Genomic DNA, 19,609 nt, shown 5'->3' with positions numbered 1-19,609 from the left:
GCCATCACATTACATGTAAGTACATGTGAAAACAAGTTGATCATGTCTGCTGCCACTGTATGTACTGGACTCTGACCTTAGAGGTATGCTTTATGCACGAGAGATCGCATGTGCACATAGCAGTGCCACCAAAATACGATCATATCCACTTTGAAATCCGTGACGTCTCGAACGGAGATTTCAGTGTGAAATAAAAAAATAATGAAACATTGACCTTGATTTCCTCCTCTATTAACTCGCCTAAATGGTGGAATTCATGACCCATAGTGTTTTAAAAGTAAGATTTGTAAATCGAAACTGATTGTTTCCTGTTAAAAGGGCGTGGTGGCCGCATTTTCGATGGTGGCGAAAATGATAGAGGCTCGTGTGCTTAGATTTGGGTGCACGTTAAAGAACCCCAGGTGGCCGAAATTTCTGCAGCCTTCCTCCACTACAGCATCTCTCATAATCATATGGGGGTTTCGGGACGTTAAGCTCCAACAATTATTCATTATTATCTCTTTAAAGGGGCCCGGCAACACTTTTAGAGCATGGCCATAAAGCATGGCCATTGATAACGTGGAGACTTTTGCGCTAGAAAAAAAAACATGTGAGGAGATAGGCCAGGCGCTATGAACAACTGGTTTATTGCCAAAATTGCAATGAAGTTCTCGTATATAGCTCCGCAGTGCGCAGACGTACCGATCGCATATCAAGGCACCACTTATCAGGGTCAGCGAATGTGACATCGAAAAACCCGATCCCGCCCTTGTACAGGCAGGTGGACGTGTCACTAACACAGTTAGTCGCTTTCTCCATGTGGTACGCCGGCCAGAGTTCACGGGATCATTTGTTCCGGCCGGCTTCTTCCTATAGAATCTCGGCGTCACGGAATATAGGTGCACGCATGCATTTTCGGCCGTGGGACGAGAGGTGGGCACCGTGTGACTTCTCCAGATTTTGCGTGCTCCCTTTGATGTCACGTGTCCTTAGCCGGATAAGTGGTGCTCATTTGATATGTCCTTGACACGTCTGCGTACCACTGTGATATAGTGTCACGGGGTATAGTTCACTTGTGGAGCGGCCAGCAACACTAATACATGCCGATCACATCCCTAGCACAGCAGACAGTCCACCGTCGGCCACCTGCATGGTTGAGCGGCACTCTGGGCCCAGGGGGGTGGGGGAGTCACTTTACTTAAGGCGGCGACGAAGCTCCGAGTTCATCCCGGTATGTGAGCCTCGGTGTCCACAAAGGCAACAACAAGTGTGTCGTCCCCTTTGCGTCGATGAGGTTGCGTCGTGTCGGCAGTGCAGTCAAAGAGGGTTTGGCTGGGGAGTCGTCGATGCAGTATCACCTCTGGGAGCTGCATCGTCTAGTTTTTCCGAGCCAGGTGTGCAGTTACCGAAGGAGTACGGCGAAATTGGGACGAGCTTGATGATGGGCGACGAGACAGCGATGAGCGGTACTAGGAGCCATTAGAAGATGGCGACCGACGATACGGAGTCGACGAAACCCGACGGTGTGGTTGAAATTGAACGTCTGTCTCTGTGCGACGATTGCAACGATAGGAATGCTGACGCCAATACCACCTGCTGTTGCTATAGCGGGTCACGTGTCCAATACGACAGCAGTTGAAGCAAATGGGTCGGTCATCAACAATGCTCTCGGCGGCGTTGCGAGGGCACGCTGGGCTTTGGGCGCAGGAAACTGGTGGACGGCGGTCAATCATTCAGGAGGTAGCTGCGGCGCACGAAGTGTCCAGGCCAACGTCTGAAAGCTCTTGGCGAACGATGGTATGGACTAGAGGCACCATTTGGGAGCTGGACTCACAGACTTACAAGAACAAGTGAAATCAAGATACCCAGCTTCGAGTTCTCGTCATATTATCTTCGTGACGTGGTGTGGAGACAGCGCTGCCCGTAGTACAGGTACACCTTCGCACGACCATGTTGCTGTTATGTTAGGAAGTCAAGAGAACTGATGGGCAATACGCGGTTTTTGGTTTTGGCGACCTCAAAACACTGGCACTCCCTTATGATGGCATCTACTGAGTCACTGCTTATGCAGATTAGCAGATTTAATGCATCGTTGGCAATGTCTTTTAATATGTTCGCTACCTCCTCCATTTTTCGTCTGCTTTGAGGTAAAGTGCGAGCACGTCTTGTCAGGTATGACAAGACGTGCTATGACAAGACTGGTATGACTTCGCAGTGATGTTTGAGCACGAGACGCCAGCTCCTTCTTGGCCGCTGTCTTCCTGCCAGTCCATTTGCCAAACAGTGCACACCTCTCTTCTTTGCACGCTTCCCAGCTGGTAATTTTTGTTTTTTTGATTCTCAAACCACACTTTGGCTCTCCCTTTCAGATAGAATAGGATGTTCGCCAACATGAACGTATCATCCCAGCGATGATTCTTACTTGTTCGTTCGTACATCGGCAACCATTTTTTTTTTATGTGGACATTGTCAGTTCCACAGAACATGCCAGGGTCTTTCAGCTGTGGAAGAAAAACTGTTGTTGCGGTTACCGCTGAGGGAGACGAACCCTATTCTGCCATCGTGGGAGAAGCCAAGCATCAGCCACTGCGGTGCTCCATTATGCCGTCTTGGTAGCCGCACATCCACCAAAATGTCACGGGGTCAGAACAACAAAATAAGATTGAAAGAAATATATTTACAAAATGTACACGGGGTCTTTCAGCCAAGATGACAAAGCAGCAGCAACAACGGGAGCGATATTGTGAATCCTCATCTACATCACCTTGATGGAACATTCCTTGTTTCATCAAGGAATGACTTGTGACAATATATTCCATCATAACCTTTGCAATAAATCATTCGTTAGTAGTGCATGTCCTGCCCCGCCGCGGTGGTCTAGTGGCTAAGGTACTCGGCTGCTGACGGGCAGGTCGCGGGTTCGATTCCCGGCTGCGGCGGCTGCATTTCCAATGGAGGCGGAAATGTTGTAGGCCCGTGTACTCAGATTTGGGTGGTCAAAACCCCAGGTGGCCAAAATTTCCGGAGCCCTTCACTACGGTGTCTCTCATAATCAAATGGTGGTTTTGAGACGTTAAACCTCACAAATCAATCAAGTAGTGCATGTCCTGACTTCTCCCATGTCTCCGGCTATTTTAACGCGGAAATCCCGATGTTATGTGCTCAATAACTCGCCCAACAAGTTCTTATTATGCCGATTGGTACTCAAGTCTCCCGAGAGCACACGAGCCAAATATTATAGCACGTGCGCCAAACATTCACAATCATTTCTCAAATTCAGCTAAAAATCATTCTCGCTTTTGTCTACGAAGGATAACCTATACCCATACTTCTGCGACATGTGCCCACGGCGGTTCGCTGGTTTGAGCAACGTGAGTTGTGTAGTTACCGTGGCCGCTGCAAGGTGCCGACACGTGCCCGCGAGCACACTCGCGATCACACCGAAAGCCGCGCGTTTAAAGAAAAAACACGAAAGTGCTCAAGGTCATGAGGCGCACTGAAGAAGGGACGTATCTTCTTGTCCCCTTGTCCGTCTTTTTCCTTGGTCACTTTCACTGTGCTCGCTGGTACGAAACGAGAAAGAAAGCGCTCGAAGTGTGCAACAAATACACCTTGATTTAACATCTCTATCCTCCTCAATTTCACGAAGAACTCGGAACCGGCGAACTAGTTCTTTAAATCGGGAACTTCGCATAATCAAAAACGGGATTATTAGGTGATTTTAGACGCATTTTCCACGAACCCTCATTTACGCTTTCAAAAAGCGGGCGGGTGAGAGCTTATGCGAGCATTCGCCATCTGCGAGTCGCCTGCGCCCTTTCGCCGTCTCGTGCAACTGACCCTAAGCCTGAAAAGAAACGCGCCATAGTCGTTCCCTGCAGTATCGGTCTGTAGTTTCACACGAATCAAAACGAAAATGCCTCCACTGCATCTATTGTACCACTCGTGCGCTGGCAGCCCACTGTCAGACATTCTAGACACCATAAACTTGGGAAAACATGCTTTTCTATGCATATTTTTTGGGCTTCGTTGAATCGAGGTTTGGCGGCGAATTCGTTTCGTTATTTCGAGTTCATGAAAGCGCCAAGTCTGTGCTCGATTGCAGGTGGAGTCTGAATGTGTTCGTTAAAGCTAAAATTTGTAACACCGAGTATCAGCTACGTGTAACGCCGGTCGTACATGGCAGATTGTAAACGTTCCGGCATGTGATTCGTAAAGCGTAACGCACTAATAATGAGACTACTTCATTATAACTCAGAAAAATGTGACTCAAGGTGAAGCGCAATTGAATGCGGTCCGTCCAGAGCGTCACTGGCAACACATAGCAGACGCCGATCAATTCTAGAAAGTCTCATGTAGAGAACACTGATCAATTTGCTAATTAACAAATTAGAGAGCAAGCTAATTGCTTGAAAAACGGCCTGACCGTGCGCAACTTCACGCGCCTGAACTTGTTATTTATGTTGCCTTGACGCTATAAGCAATAAAAAAAAAGGGAGACAAAGCTTCCCGTGAGATTTTCGGAAGCATTTCATACAAGCAAATGAAAAGCACTGCATGTGCAAGCATAACACCCATTGTTTTAAAAGACGATGGGAAAAAAAATGCAGCAATAGAGCTGATGTTGACACACGGTGGCTGGTTCTGTACGTTGTGGCATACGTTTGCAGTTTGAAAAACAAGAGAAGCTGATAATGCAGCTGCTTATATACATCTTATTATCTCCGTCTAGGCATATCATGGCTCTCTCTCTCTCTCTCTCTCTCTCTCTCTATATATATATATATATATATATATATATATATATATATATATATATATATATATATATATATATATATATATATATATATATATATATATATATATATATATATATATATATATATATATATATTCGATACAGTTATGTCTTTAAGAATATAGTTAGTTGTGCCACCAATTTAGTGTCGAGGAACAGTTCATTTGATCTTGCGGGCGGGCGCGCTCCAACTTAGGTAACCAAACAAAAATATTGGAATTCAATTTAGAGAATATAAGCAAAAACATGTATACGTATGAAACAAACGAAGTCAAGGAGAAGGCACAGTCTTGCAACGCAGTATTATCGCTTGAAGTAGCGGTGATATTAGACGCTGCGGTAGATGAGTGGTTACAGCACACGGCTGCTGACTCCAGGGTCACGGGATCGATCCCGTGTGCCGCGGTCAACTTTTGGCGGGAACGAAATAGTAGAGGCCGTCCGATATCAGTGCACGTCAAAAAAACACCAGATGGACGAAATTTCCGGAGCCCTCCACTACGCCTTCTCTCAAAATCATGTCATCGTTTCAGGACGTAAAACCTCATATATTAATATTATCAATCATGATAAGAATTCTAGAGAAGTCTTCTGCCCCGCGTCGGGCACGACAATCGTGTTCTCGGTAAGCGCAATGCTGGATTCAAGCTGGGAAGAAAAAAACACACACAGACACGTTTCGCGACTGCTCGTAAAGCTAAGCAAAATAATTATGCCCACAAGCCGGAAATTAGGCAACGGTAAAACTATTCCCGCGCCGGGACGTCAGAGGGCAAATAGCACGCGCGCTCTTTCTGGTGAGTCAGTTTGAAAACAACAGCGACGCTACGCGACTGAAAATCAAAAACGTTTCACCTCTCGCTTTTGCAAAGTGGCGGGCAATGTGTCATGCAATATGTCACGTATACATACGCAGCGTTTGCCGCAATAATTACCATACTTTCTACATAAAACTCTGTACAATCTCTAAGCTTTAATGCACATATACACTCACTAAAAAAAGAGAAGTAAATAAAAAAGCTAAAAACCTTTTTACAAATGATTGTGTTTCTAAGAAAAAAAAAACACTGGTGTCGAGAACCCTAAGAAGAGTACTGTGGTTGCTGGTAGTGAATCGAAAATATGTTTATTACAACTAGCTTAAAAAAACAACAAAACGCGTTCGGTTTTGATATAGAGAAACGGCTTCCCGTGACGTCACACTGCGATGACACGTCACTGAGAAGACTGACCCGCGACGCACCAGTGGCGTCGTCTGCTCGTGGTGCAACGCAAACAACGACGAGCCAATTGTCGTCCAACGACCCGGACAGTGATTTCTGCCATTCAGGGTGCACGTAGGATTCGCAAATTCAGTAGAACTGCGTCGACTCGTCGTGATAAGGTCCGTTGCAGTCGAGCTGGCTTACTGATTCTCAGCGATCAAAATTTTAACATCCGCGTAAAATAACGCGTACCTCTTGCCGGACTACGGTGTGTGAAAAGCGTCGAAAGTGCACACCAAAGAAACTACAAACGTACATTTTAGGACGTGTCCAATTCGTGTTGGTAATCCTTCAACTGCAGTACTGTCGAATTTGTGGCGCCTGACAACACGTTTACGTTGTATTCCTTTAGAATACATCCGAGACTCTCTTCGCTATAGTAAACAGTTAATTCGATCTGAACAACGAACTGCATGCCGTCGGGGCGAGATAACGCCAGAAGTTCACGTTGGCGTCGCCACCAGTCTCTCGTTTTAGTGTCTGTTGGGGCAGCTAATCCTGCTTTCTATTGCAGCGAGAAAAGTTTTTTTATTGAAAAAAGAACAGCAGCAATTAACTATATAACACAATTCAATTTTCTCTCCTCTATTTATTTGCACTTTTAAAATCGACACAAATCTAGGCTATCTCTCTATATACTTCAAATGCGGTCATTCAAAATGTGTCATTTTTGCTGTGATTTTCGTTGAGCTCGAAAAAAGTATAATATAAAAAGACGACATCACGTAAGTAACTTAATATTTCCCCATAGTCCCCATGTGTCACCTTGAATTTAGGAAAGAAATGTATATTTAAAGGATAGTTTTTTTTTCGTTGGACACACTATTAATGAAAACTAACAGACAATTATACCAAGAAAAGAACAGGGGATGATATTAGAAATACTTCTAACGTAAATGGGAAGAAAGAAAAGTGTACGAAAAAATAACTTGCCAGTGGCAAGTTATCTTTTCGTGCATTTTTTTCTTCGCAATTACATTACAATTAGTCCCATCCCCTGTTCTTTCATTGGCATCATTGTCTGTTAGTTCTCATCAACCTTGAATTTAATAACCTATTAGGGAATATGTTTAAGGTTGTGCTAAGATTGAATGCAGAAAGCTAGAAAAGACGAAACTTAACAGCTTTTGGAGCTCTTCTTGCCACGACACATCTTTCGTAAGTGGAAATGGGGCAATATCGTTTAACTTCCGGTGTCACTATGGCGCCACGTTTTCTCTGACACTGGCCTTCAATACGCACTTTCAGGTTAGGTTCGGTAAGGTAAGGTAAGGTTAGGTTAGGTTGGGTAAAGTTTATTTATTTATTTATTTATTTATTTATTTATTTATTTATTTATTTATTTATTTATTTATTTACCCTCAGGGTCAACAGACATTACAGAGGGGAGTGGTAAAAACAACAAAACCAGTTTGTAAGTACAAGAGGCAATGCAATGTTTTTGGTTATACAACAGCAGACTGCAACAAAACAAAAGAAAGAAAGAAATGAGAAATATCAAAATGGCATATAAGAAAATAGAAAGATACATTCTTATAAAAAAGATAAAAATAACGTTTCTAAGTATAGAATGAGCATTGTTACACTTCAGTGCAACAGGTACAACAAATACAACAGGTAACAGTGAAATCCAATTTTTAGAAATGAATAAGGTGAAATACTACGACCAGGTATTCAAAGAATTGGTTAATACAATCACAAATGCGTCACGATCTGAAATTGTTACAAACGATTCAGGAAGGCGATTCCAATCGCGTGAAGTGCGTGGTACGTATGATTGTCGAACTGACTCTGAGACGATGGGATGCCAACTTTATGAGCGTGATCTAAACGACAAGACACGTAATGCGGCGGAAGGATTAGTAAATCACGGAGAAGTCACATTAGGTTAGGTAAGGTTTGCGTTGGCGCTCGTCGCCGGTGCACATGCGTCATACGCTACCCTTTGCGTATCCCCGTTATCTGACGAAAAAAAAAGCACATGGTACCCAACGAATGCTATCTTTAGTACCCTATTCTAACACCCCATAATATACCTTACTAACACACTTTTTCCAAAGTGACAAAAGGAAACCTTTTGATTATTGAACCATCCGTCTGAACTAGTTAAATTGTTCACTTCAGTATTATCTAGTTAGATGCACCCACCTTAAGCATTTGAAGGACATAACAATACATCTTATTTGGATGTTACCTTTAGCACTGAAATCACAAGCATCACGCTCTGTAAGAAGTAGTTGAAGCATATCTTATAACCTGATGCTATCACTGTAGCATTTTTCTTATTTAGGTTTGCATGCAGAAACATTTCCGCAAACCATGTCGGAGATTATTAAACAACCGGATGAAGCCGTTAACCTTAATTAAATGTAGGTTGTTCTAAGTGCTGCGGTACAGACAACTTGGGAGATAATACACAGAAAGAAAAACTTGGTTTATAATGGAAAAAGAAAAGAAGTCAGTGACGCCTGCAAGAAGGTCCAGTCCGAAGGTCTTGACCTTTGGTGTCCCTCCCTCCTCGAGGTAGCGTACGAAGGCTTAGTAGCCAGTTGCTTTATCTAAAGATTACGTACTACGTGGCATCTGTAGCTTACAGGATGACCAAAAACCCCCGCTGTGGTCATGCCACTCGCTAACACTTTCACGATTGCTAAACTTATAAATGTACAGTTTAGTGGACAGCTAACTGCGAATACGCCACCGCATTCCACGCGATGTCACGTGGAACTTCCCATCTGCTCGGCTCTAAACAGCTGCACGTCATCAACTATTTTCATTTCTAAATCAACTGACTTTACAAGTCAACAGTAGTCCACACTTAACTGCCATCTTGTACGCCACGGTGAAGCGGTGATTATGGTGCTGGGCTGCTGACGAGAAGGTCGTGGATTCGATTCCGGCCGCGGAGCTGGCAGTTCGATGGAGGCGAAAATATTGATTGATTTGTGGGGTTTAACGTCCGAAAACCACTATTTGACTATGAGAGACGCCGTAGTGGAGGGCTCCGGAAATTTTGACCACCTGGGGTTCTTTAACGTGCACCCAAATCTGAGCAAACGCTATACATTTCCGCCTCCATCGAAAATGCAGCCGCCGCAGCCGGGATTTGATCCCGCGACCTGCGGGTCAGCAGCCGAGTACCTTAGCCACTAGACCACCGTGGCGGGGCAGGCGAAATGATTAAAGCTTGGGTACTGAGCGATGACAATGCACGCTAAAGAACGCCAGGTGGTCGAAATTTCTGCGGCTCTCTACCACTGACTCTCATAATCATATCGGGGTTTTCGGACGTAAAATCCCAGATTATTACTGTTGATTGACATTATGCTTTAGATAAATAACCACAAAGCTGCTGAGAAGTCCAGAATGCTTTATTGGCGTGCAAGGCAGGGACCGATATAAATGAGCGATGATATAAACGAGTGATGATATATCATCATCTCTACCTACGTCCAAGGTGATAGTCACGAAACTGAACCAGTCAGACTGACGTAGATACCCCGCAGCTATGCGCAGACATCAGCCTTATAAGGATGACTATTTTTTCCATTACTCTGTTATAACAACTGACATCCAAATCAACCGATGGTGTTTCAACCTCGCTTGATTCAACCGATATCAACGGAGGGTGTTTGGCACTATAAGTAACTCACTGAATCACATGCGAACGCACTTGGTCATCTTGTACGCGGTAAGAAGCCACTTCTAGGAGCCGAGCGTATTCAGCGTAAATCGCTCTTCCCGTTGTCTTTTCTTTTTTTTTTCCTTTAGAAGTCCACAACGCCCTATCCCTTTGCATGCAGCAAAAGTGCTAGCGAATTCGGAAGCCATCACCGGTTCTCGTATGTGCTGAGGGCAAGCGGCCACGAAAGCTCCAGGCAGAATATGTCGCGCAAACGTGTCTGTATTTCGATAAACGAATACCGTTGTAGACCGTTCCACGTGTGCTAACATTTAAGGTGCAATGACTACGTTGCGGCCATCTAGGACTTTAGAAAGCAAGCGACAACCATCGCCGACGCCATGGTGTTAAGCGGGCTTTCCAGCAACAGTGAAGCGATTGCGCCTGATTGCTTGCCTTCCCTGCGGAAGCACGACCAGGTGTCGCAGACGAGGCGGGTTTCATTTTGTGTATACTAAACTAACCGTAGCTCCGTTGCAGTAGCTTGTCCATGCGAATCACAGGGAGGCCTTTTTCGAGGAGGATCAGCTCGAATCAACAGGTGGTACCGAAGCCTCGGAGCCCATAGCGGCATGTCTACCGTCCGTGACCGCCACGGATGTGTCCGCCATCACGCATGCTATGTGTACTATAGACATACACGTACACGTAATGGGGATAACGATGTGACGTGGGGTTTTCGAGCGACAGGCCGATGTGCGAGCAGGGGGAAAAGGGTGAGGCCGAAGGCGGCGAGACAGATGAAAAATTAACAATAAGATGATGCGGCGTGATTGAGGGCTGCTGGGTTTGCCTTACCTGCGGTTCGGATTCCTCCAAATCGACCATGTCCCGCCTGTGGACGGGTTCCGTTGACGAATGCGCCCTCAGGCGAATGAACGCTAGTTCGCCGCCGAAGGCTCGGCCCCCGGGCAGGCTCCACTTGCCGACCGAAGGGGAGGACGGCAATGTGATCCCACCAGCGACGTCGATGCTGCTTCGTCGGCGCGCCGCAGCGTCGTGCGATGATCGCGCGCAGCAACAGAGCGGGGGCGACGGCGGAGGCTCCTTCTTCACAACAACCACTGCCCGCGCTGCAGTGGTTGACGCCGCGCACTTGCTCGCCATTCCGTGATCCACACTTGCTTACCCCCTGTATTTTTCTCCCTTGTTCTAACTCTCAAATTAGCGGTGGCGCAGGTTGCGATACTTCCCTGCGCTTGGGTGGAGACCTTAATGTTTCACTCAGCCCGACAGTCTGTTTAAGCCGTGAGCCTTGTCTGCCAGGCCTTAAAGAATCTGCAAACAACATTTGACATTTCCCGAACGACCCTGGGGTCCGTAGGTCTTCTACAGCAGCTGAAATATCTCCTCGATGCTAGGTAGTTTTTGCTGTTACTGAAGAGGTTCAGAGTCCAAGTCATTAACGTCTTCTAATAATGTTAGAGTGCTTCTCTAGATGGCTTGCGGTGATGCTCATTTCCTCCGCTGTTTGTGTGAGGCCGAAACACCTGTCAGTGTCTCCGACACCAAGCACCTCGCAAGACAGCCATTCCGAGTCAAGCGAGTCTTCACGCATTCAGACAATTGTTCGCCCTCGACATCTTCCTTTCGTGACGTTTATCACTTCCTGCAGGCTGGCTCGCCTACCTATTCGCTATTCCAATCATGTGAGAAGCTCTGACTAAGTGGAAGGGACGTCAGAACTGTGTGCGCACCAGCTTGAAATGTTGAGAGTCATGACAGGACGATTAAGTGCATAAGTATACGAGACGCAACTGGATGTCTATATTGCATCCCGGGCTTTCAGTGTACGCACAGTTATTATTGGTATCACCACCTGTCTCGGTGTCCGTTCAATTAATTAACAAAATACCAAATGCAATATAGCGTCGTCCTTCCATGCAATAGCATTGGAATCCATAAAACAAACAGGAATAGTGGTGTAAGCCCGTGGAACAGGTGTCCCATTGAGATGTGAGCTTTAATACTTGAATGATAATTCGACGACAAGGAAAGTTAGGTCTAGGACAAACTGAACATCCCCAAACTCTTCACGCTAGCTGCAGAAATACACGCCTCCCGTGCACAGAACCGAGCAAGGAACCAAGAACTATGGAAGCTGGATACTTCAAAGCAACGTTCCAAGACGAAACTCACACAATGCAGACAAAGGTTTTGATACTACAGCGCAGCCGCTGTGCATGAGCACATGTTCCCAAACGCTGAGGCAAGTGTCAAGAGCCCTTTCGCGGTTGCCACCGATCTGTTCACGCCTATCCAACAAATACAGCATGCAATGTCATGCCTTCATCTCTTTCATATACAAGAACTACTCGTTGATCACACACAGTGTTGGTAGAGTCAGCGAATCCACAAGACCCAGGGCTTAGACACTGTCACAATGGCCGTTTTCTTGTGCACTGACGGCCTTCCTAGCTGGCTAAAGAAATCGTTACTGATCCAACAAGGGTCCTCATCCTGAAGGCTCCAAACGAGACGCGATGTCGACGGTCCCAAGGCGTCTCGTGCCGCACCCTCCAAGAGTGGTTGTGAGAATACTCTCGGTCTTCGGGCCACCACGGCCGATGGCGCACAGTGTTGAAAACCAAGGGGAGAACAACTGCGATGTCACACTCAGTATGACTACAAAGAAACGCGGAAGGCAAGGGTCGTTCTTGTCTTCACCGCTTGCAGGAGCAAAGATGGGGGTGGCGCATAGGGGGACATCGCAGGTCTTTTCGGAAATCTGCCCCACATCCTTCACTGTCCAGCAGCCACAGACGGTCTGACGCTTTCTCGGAGCTCCGTCGGGGTCGCGCAAAAACCACCGTGAGGTCTTTCGAACGAGAGAAAAACAGAAGGGCGCGAAGATTCCCGCCACGGGAGCCTCGCTACTGTGCTGGTGCTTTCGAGCGAGTGCGGAGGATGAGAGGAGTGAGAGAGAGAGACAGCACGGGTCCTGCAGGCTCTTCTCAACTGGCGTGCATGCACCTCGCGTTGTCGACGACCCCGGCGACGACGAAGACCCGTGCTAAAACCCGCGGCTTAAGAGGAAAGCATTTCCTTCCCTCTCGCTTGCCTGCCTGCCTCGGAGCACCGTTCTCGCTAATGGCCCTGCCCTCCATCTCCTTGTCCCTCTCTCCTTCTCCCAACTTCGTGGAAAAGATCGAGGAAAAAGAAGCAAGTACGCAGGGCTGAGACTACGGCAAGTGGTAAAACTACGTACGGAACCCACAGCGGAGTGCCTATGCGAACATCTGGACGTGAGGAGGAGAGTGTGTTTTTGTTTTCGCCTTTGCTCCATACGTAGCCTGGCTTTCTTTTCGCGCCAGGGAAGCTCAGGAGAAGGCGACGAAGGCGTGTTCGTGCGACTTCTACCGCTTCTGTGCCAACTCACCGACGATTTCCTTTCTGAGCCACGTTTTGTTTATGACTTTCCGAGACGCTTTGACCTTCAAAGTGGTGTCTGTGTGTCACCTACTTCCACTTCCGACAGCTAAAAAAGCAGCATAACAGGAAAGCAATGCGCTGTCAGTGCGGAAACAAGATTTTGTTGGATGAATTGCAACAAATTGACGAATATTCTTTCGGGCGTTACAACAGTTTTTTTTTTCAGGTCCTTTGCTTGAAAAAATTGGGAATTTTGTTTCTACAAAAAACACAAATTGAGTGTTCTGGCATTACAAAAGACACCGACATAGACTGTGCCTACATTCCAGTTTGTTTGTTTGTTTGTTTGTTTGTTTGTTTGTTTGTTTGTTTGTTTGTTTACGTATGGTTGTTTACGTATAACTTGCGTTGATAGGTTTAGTAATAAAGCGAAGAAAATGTCCTGAGCAGCACCCTTTCGGATACAAACTTTCAAAAGTAAACGTAGTTAATTCAACATGCATCTTTTCAGTAAAAAAAAACAATAGGTTAGATAACGTCGCTTATGAATAAAAAAGCAACATGCGTGCGTTAATGAAATAAAGCGAAAACAAGAACAAAAACAACAACAAGCTAGTTTGTTCATGCTATTCCATGCCAACACCTAACATGGTCCTGAGTCCCAAATACACATCAACAGGACAGGCCTTAGGAAAACGTTGCCAAAGTAGACTTCACTGAATTACCTCTGTTCACCTAATTGCACTCAAACCCAGAAATGCGTGGGACGCTCTTTCTCTTTTTTTCTTGGATTTAGATTTTGACTGTACCGTGCATTAAGTACAGCATAAAGTCGCACTGACATCCTCCCATTGAAAGGCTTTACGCTAACTGCTACTCCTCTGTGGTAAATTTGTTGCTGCTTAGGCACGTTTGTCTGTGGCGCAAAATACGTATACGTGAAAAAAGGGGGACCAGAAAAGAGAAGAAAGTGACGTGCGAACTATCAACTATTTAAGGACACTCTGAAAAACGTAAAAGAAGAAAACTCCTCCACGCATGACCAGAGGAATGACGTGAAACGACGTGGCCATAGTTTCGCGTAATCAAAAACACACATTCCTGAAGAAAAGCTTGGAGAACGCTTGAGTTTGACTTCAAGAGGTGAACCTGATAGCGTAATTTGGTCTTGTGCGCACGGCTTAGTTCTTAAGTGCTGAACCTCGCTCCGGTTCTCAGTGCAAGCATCGTGCGTGCCGTAAGGAAACGAACGACTATGCGCCTAAAACTGATAGTTTCTAAGTATCCTTGAATACCTCTTGCAAGTATAGTTGGTATGTGCCCCTATACGCCATCATTATTTATTTTGCGAATCATCAAAGTGTTCTACGCGTCCGTATAAGGTAACACGCGAACCTACACAGCTGTTCAGTTTGTTGATGATTTTGTTGGTGATGAATATTAATATGCAAGAGCGCTTGGTGATGAATAATAATATGCAAGAGCTCTTTGCAATGGGTGGTCCTTCAAAAAAAAAAAACGTAGCGCAAGGCACGCGTTTTGACGCCTGGTGCAATTCTAAGCTTCTTCCTCGCAATATTACGTGTGTTAAGGTGACTCCTCCCGTTTTATGATATTCATGATTTCTTTTTTCCAACGCAGTTTTATGAAATAGCGTGGCTACGTGGTAGATCGAACACCTGCTTGCCACACACGCGGCTCTCACTCTGCCTCGATTTCTTTTTTTGTTGTTGTTTACTCGGTTTACATCTTTCTCGAGTGTTTGGCCCACGGACAAGATGACGATTGTTCGCTCAGCACCAATGACGCCATCACCGCAGCCGACGCAGACACCAGATTGCTGCGGCACAAGCTCCTTAACGGTATCGCGCCAATACAGTTGTTACAGGCTTGTCACTTTACAATACAGTCTCACTTAATACCTCGGCTACTTACGCATTCGCTGAAGGTGTAGTTCTATGCTTCTGCCACGCAATTGTACACGCGCTAATGCTACTCCTCACACTACATCCCATTCATAGTTTTTTTTTTTCTGATTAGTTCCAAGCATTGGCATGGGCATGTGGTAGATTACCTGCTTGTCACGCAGAAGACCTGGCTTAGATTCACAGCAAACATTTTTATTTACTGATTTGCATATATTACTTTTTTCGCTCGCGGGCAACGCTGGTTTCTCGCCCCCAACCAACGACTCCGACACCACTGTTTATGCGAAACAATCAATTTGACGCTATCACGTGAAAAACGAAGTATTCATGCTAGAGCGCGAAGTAGACCACAAATTTACAATTTTGAAGGTAAAGAGATGCAAATCTAAAGTGAAAATCAAAAATGAAACAAAGGCAACTCAAACTTACTAGGCAACTTGTGTATGTCCTCCGCGGGGCTCGAAACGTACGGCGGTATGTGGCAGGAAAGCTACTTAATAATAATAATAATAATAATAATAATAATAATAATAATAATAATAATAATAATAATAATAATAATAATAATAATAATAATAATAATAATAATAATAATAATTGTGCCAAATCCACGACAAGCATATGAGAGATGCATAGTGGGCTAACTCCGGGAATTTCGACCATCCCGTGTTCTCATGCTCTGAGTACACGGGGCTCTGGCACTTCGCCTCCATGAAAATGCAACCGCGGCAGCCGGGATGAAACCCGTGACCTGCAGGTCTGCACTTGAAGACTATACTCATCACAACTTATATATCAGAGCCATCCATGCGGCAACGCTACGTGAATAGATGTGTGCGAAATTAGGAGCAGTAAACAAAGTGACTTTTTTGGCGTTTAGAACGAGACCAGCGTGACATTAGTGGACGGGCCTCATATACGGAAGGAATAGCTTGTAAACCGTACCTCCCCTGCAAAACAAGGACAGCGCAAGAACAACCGTTGTGATACAGAAAATACCACTTAGCACAACAGGCGAGGAGGTTGTCAACAAAGCTCTAGTTGAGCGACTAGAGGGTCCGGAATGTGAGGAGGAACGAAGAGAAAGGGGAGGAGAAGGCGGGCCGCCTCGTTTGCCCGCCCATCTGGGCATGCGTGGCACATCTGCCGAGAAAAGGAGAGGGGATATCGACCATGCGCCATTTGCCGCCGGCGCTAGTTCCGTCCGTGATCCTCGCATCGGCTTCATTCTCTCCGCAGCCATTATCGCCAGCCTAGCGGGATAGACGCCAACGCATGCACGAACACCGCAAAACGGGACGAGGCACTCATCTTCTGCATTAATTGATACGAGCAAAGCGGGACGACGTTCTGCCAGTTTCGCGACGGTATTATACCCTTTTTTTTTTTTCTTTCTCGGTCCTTTTCGTTCGATTTCCTTATCAGCCATCGCAGGATGTTGCAGATCCGAATGACGGTGACTACGATGTGGGCGACGCGCGAAGCTAGAGCAGGGAATATAAAAGACTAGCGATTAATGTGAGCCCTACTGCATGGCTTCTTTTTTTTTTTTTTGTAATCGCTAAAGTAGCTTAAGTGGGTGACAGAGCAACCGAGTCTAAAATGAAAGTCACACCTGAAGTGAATGATCACGTGAGAGTCTCCGCTCGTTGTTCGGTTGCTGGGAATCAATAATAATAATAATAATAATAATAATAATAATAATAATAATAATAATAATAATAATAATAATAATAATAATAATAATAATAATAATAATAATAATAAATTGGCAGGTCCCACGCACAGTGGGAATCGGTGATATGCGAAGCGCGAATGAGAAATGTTGATATGTGACTTTAAAAACAGCACAACGTTACGAGGTGGAGGTAAATGATGCCCTACATGACTTCCATGTCATGATTATCATGTTTGGATGTGTTGTTTACCTTCATCCTCTATTCACCTCACGTGATACCAAATTTACTATATGTGGAGCTATAGCGAAACGGCCGCGAGCACGCTATGAGCGTGGTATGTTCTCGTGTTCTTACGTGACACGCGTGTCAGGATTATCACGTTTGCACCAGTCATATATTTCGTCATCCATGCACGTCACGTAACACCGAATTTGGTATATGTGGAGCTAGCAAAACAGCCGCCAGCACATCATGAGCGTGGCATGTAGTCATGTTGTTACATGACAAGCATCTCATGAATATCATGCATGCACCAGTCACATATATACCTTCGTCATCCATTCACATACTGTAATACCAAAGCTGATATATATGACGCTGGTGAAACGGCCATGAGCGCATCATGAGCGTGGCATGTAGTCATTTTGTTACATAACACGCGTGTCATGATTTTCATGTTAGGGTCTGTCGCTTGTGTTCGCCATGCAATCATGCCATACCATACCAGTTTTGAAACATGTCATATGAACGAAACCACCGCAAGAGCTGCAGGACCATGAAATGTAAATCACGACATCCATGACATACATGTTATGATTTTCATGTTATGACTAGTCAAATATATTTTTCACGCAGTCATGTTATGCCATACCAAGTTTGGTACTGATACCATTATCGAAACGGCCAGGAGAGCTAAAAGTCGTAGGCGGCTATAGATATATATACGCTCAAAGTCGCCGAAGTACACTAAGAAATTTCACGTTTAATAATAATAATAATAATAATAATAATAATAATAATAATAATAATAATAATAATAATAATAATAATAATAATAATAATAATAATAATAATAATAATAATAATAATAATAATAATAATAATAATAATCTAAAGTTAGCGACACCGTATTGTTAAGGTATGCGGACATTTCGAATATCTGTTCTTTAACGTCAACTCAGATCGCACGTTACACGAGCCTCCATAGCTTTGCGTCTCCACCGACATGAGACTGCGATAACCATTATAGAACCCGTACGTGACCTTCGGGTCAACAGCCGAATCATTGTACTACCAAGGTGGACTTGTTGGGAATGAAGAAAGCCTGGCGATGTTGGAGGTAAATCAGTCAGAGTGTTTCAGGCCAAAACAATGGTGCCACTGCAATTTGAGCTGCGCGTGGACTTGGGGTATTCCGCACCATAACAAGAGAGCAGGGAAGCGGCGAACTCGTTCAAAGCCTCCTTTTTTCTTCCATGCTGTGTCTGGGGCAGAAGAAAGCTCGACGTGAAGGGTAACATCCGCGAAAAGTGCTGATGTTATCCAGTGTTTAAAGAAACCGAAATATTTTTTTTTTTCCAACGTTTGGATCAGCTGACTCGCGAGATAGTAGAATCATACCACCTCCGAAAGAGGGACTGTGTTAGCACGCCGGCCTCGAGGAGGCACACGCCGTGATCATTAGTGGCCGAAAGGCGATGACAGGTGCGGACCAAGTGACATCTGGTGTCACAGACAAGCAAATGCTTCCCCCGAAGAGAGGCGCGAATGCAGTTCTGCGAGATTAAGTACCGGCATGCAGCGGACAATTTCGCAGTCTAAGGGCCACCAGTTTTGATTTCGGCCATCTCCACTTGAGGTGCTGTTCGGACTAAGTAGGTGGCACATTCTTACTACTTATAATTGATCTAAACAGGCATAACTGGGTTTATTTATACTTTCAGCGATCGCCACGGTTTGTTCAAGATAAGGAAACAAAATTGCATTTATAACCTCAGTGTTATCTGCAATAAAAGTAAATTAAAATGAAATCCTCTTGAGCAGCGCAGCAAAATTTTGTGAATAATGTTTTTCTATTTGATCTTTTGTGATAAAATCCACATTAACAAGAGTTTATACATGATGGGCCACACTACGCCTGAAACAGAAACAATCACTCAAAAAAAAAAATAATAAATCCGCGAGGTCAGCTGTCGTACTGGTGTCTATGCTAACTATTTTTTTCCTTTTACTATTTGCGAATGGAATAAGTTGGTTACGTGTGTTGTTGATCTTCCAGCCGATACTTTTTGTTCGTTACTACAAGACGTGTGATTTCTTTGTAAATACGCAGGCGCTGCTGCGCAAATGTATGCTCAACTGTAAGACTGTGTTTCCCCGTCACCTCCGTACAATAACGTCCACTTGGCGATGTAGGTCGCACTAATAAACAAATGAAATAAATAAATAAAATTCACAGGGTTGCCAATGCATTTAGGTAAGACGACCTGGAGGCGAGAGTCATTCTCTTTCTCGTCTCGGTCGATGTATTGATCAGCCACCCTTCCCTTGTGGACGGTTAAACACCTAACGTGTTTTTTGCACTGCCTCCGCGATCACTGGCGCCTATTCTAAAGGACGACGACATGAGATGACGTCAGGTTGTCTCATGATGACATGCTGGGGTGACGTCATCGCGGGGTGGTTTTTGCATTACCCGTGTCGACGCCGCCGATGGTCAAGTTTCACGTTTGAAGAGGCATGTTGAAGTTTCCCTCTTCGGGCACTCAGCGCTGTTTCTCCCGTCTATCACAGACGCGTGCGGTGGAGCCTAACCTAAGTACTGCCCAGCTGTGTTGAATGAAGGGAGAGCTTGTTGAGCGCCGGCTTACTCGAAAACTGAAGAAGGGCTTCGCGGTATGACT

At 45.2% G+C, this 19,609-nt stretch overlaps 1 protein-coding gene across 2 annotated transcripts in view; it reads right to left on the bottom strand.

Moving 5' to 3' along the window:
- Positions 1-19,609, bottom strand: part of eya (eya transcriptional coactivator and phosphatase 2) — a 130,357-nt gene that overhangs the window by 94,659 nt on the left and 16,089 nt on the right. The window contains exon 1 of one of the 2 annotated variants that reach the window (XM_037415363.2): positions 10,526-10,692. The exons of the other annotated variant lie outside the window; for it this stretch is intronic. Coding sequence (XP_037271260.2) covers positions 10,526-10,555 — 30 coding nt within the window. The 5' untranslated portion in view covers positions 10,556-10,692. Of the gene's footprint in view, positions 1-10,525; positions 10,693-19,609 lie in introns of those variants that run through there. 2 annotated transcript variants of the gene reach the window in all.

This window comes from Rhipicephalus microplus, chromosome 9 (genome assembly GCF_043290135.1).
Source record: "Rhipicephalus microplus isolate Deutch F79 chromosome 9, USDA_Rmic, whole genome shotgun sequence".
Taxonomy (NCBI): domain Eukaryota; kingdom Metazoa; phylum Arthropoda; class Arachnida; order Ixodida; family Ixodidae; genus Rhipicephalus; species Rhipicephalus microplus.
Note: the sequence above shows the minus strand (reverse complement) of the source record. Positions and strands in the feature narration are given on the sequence as shown.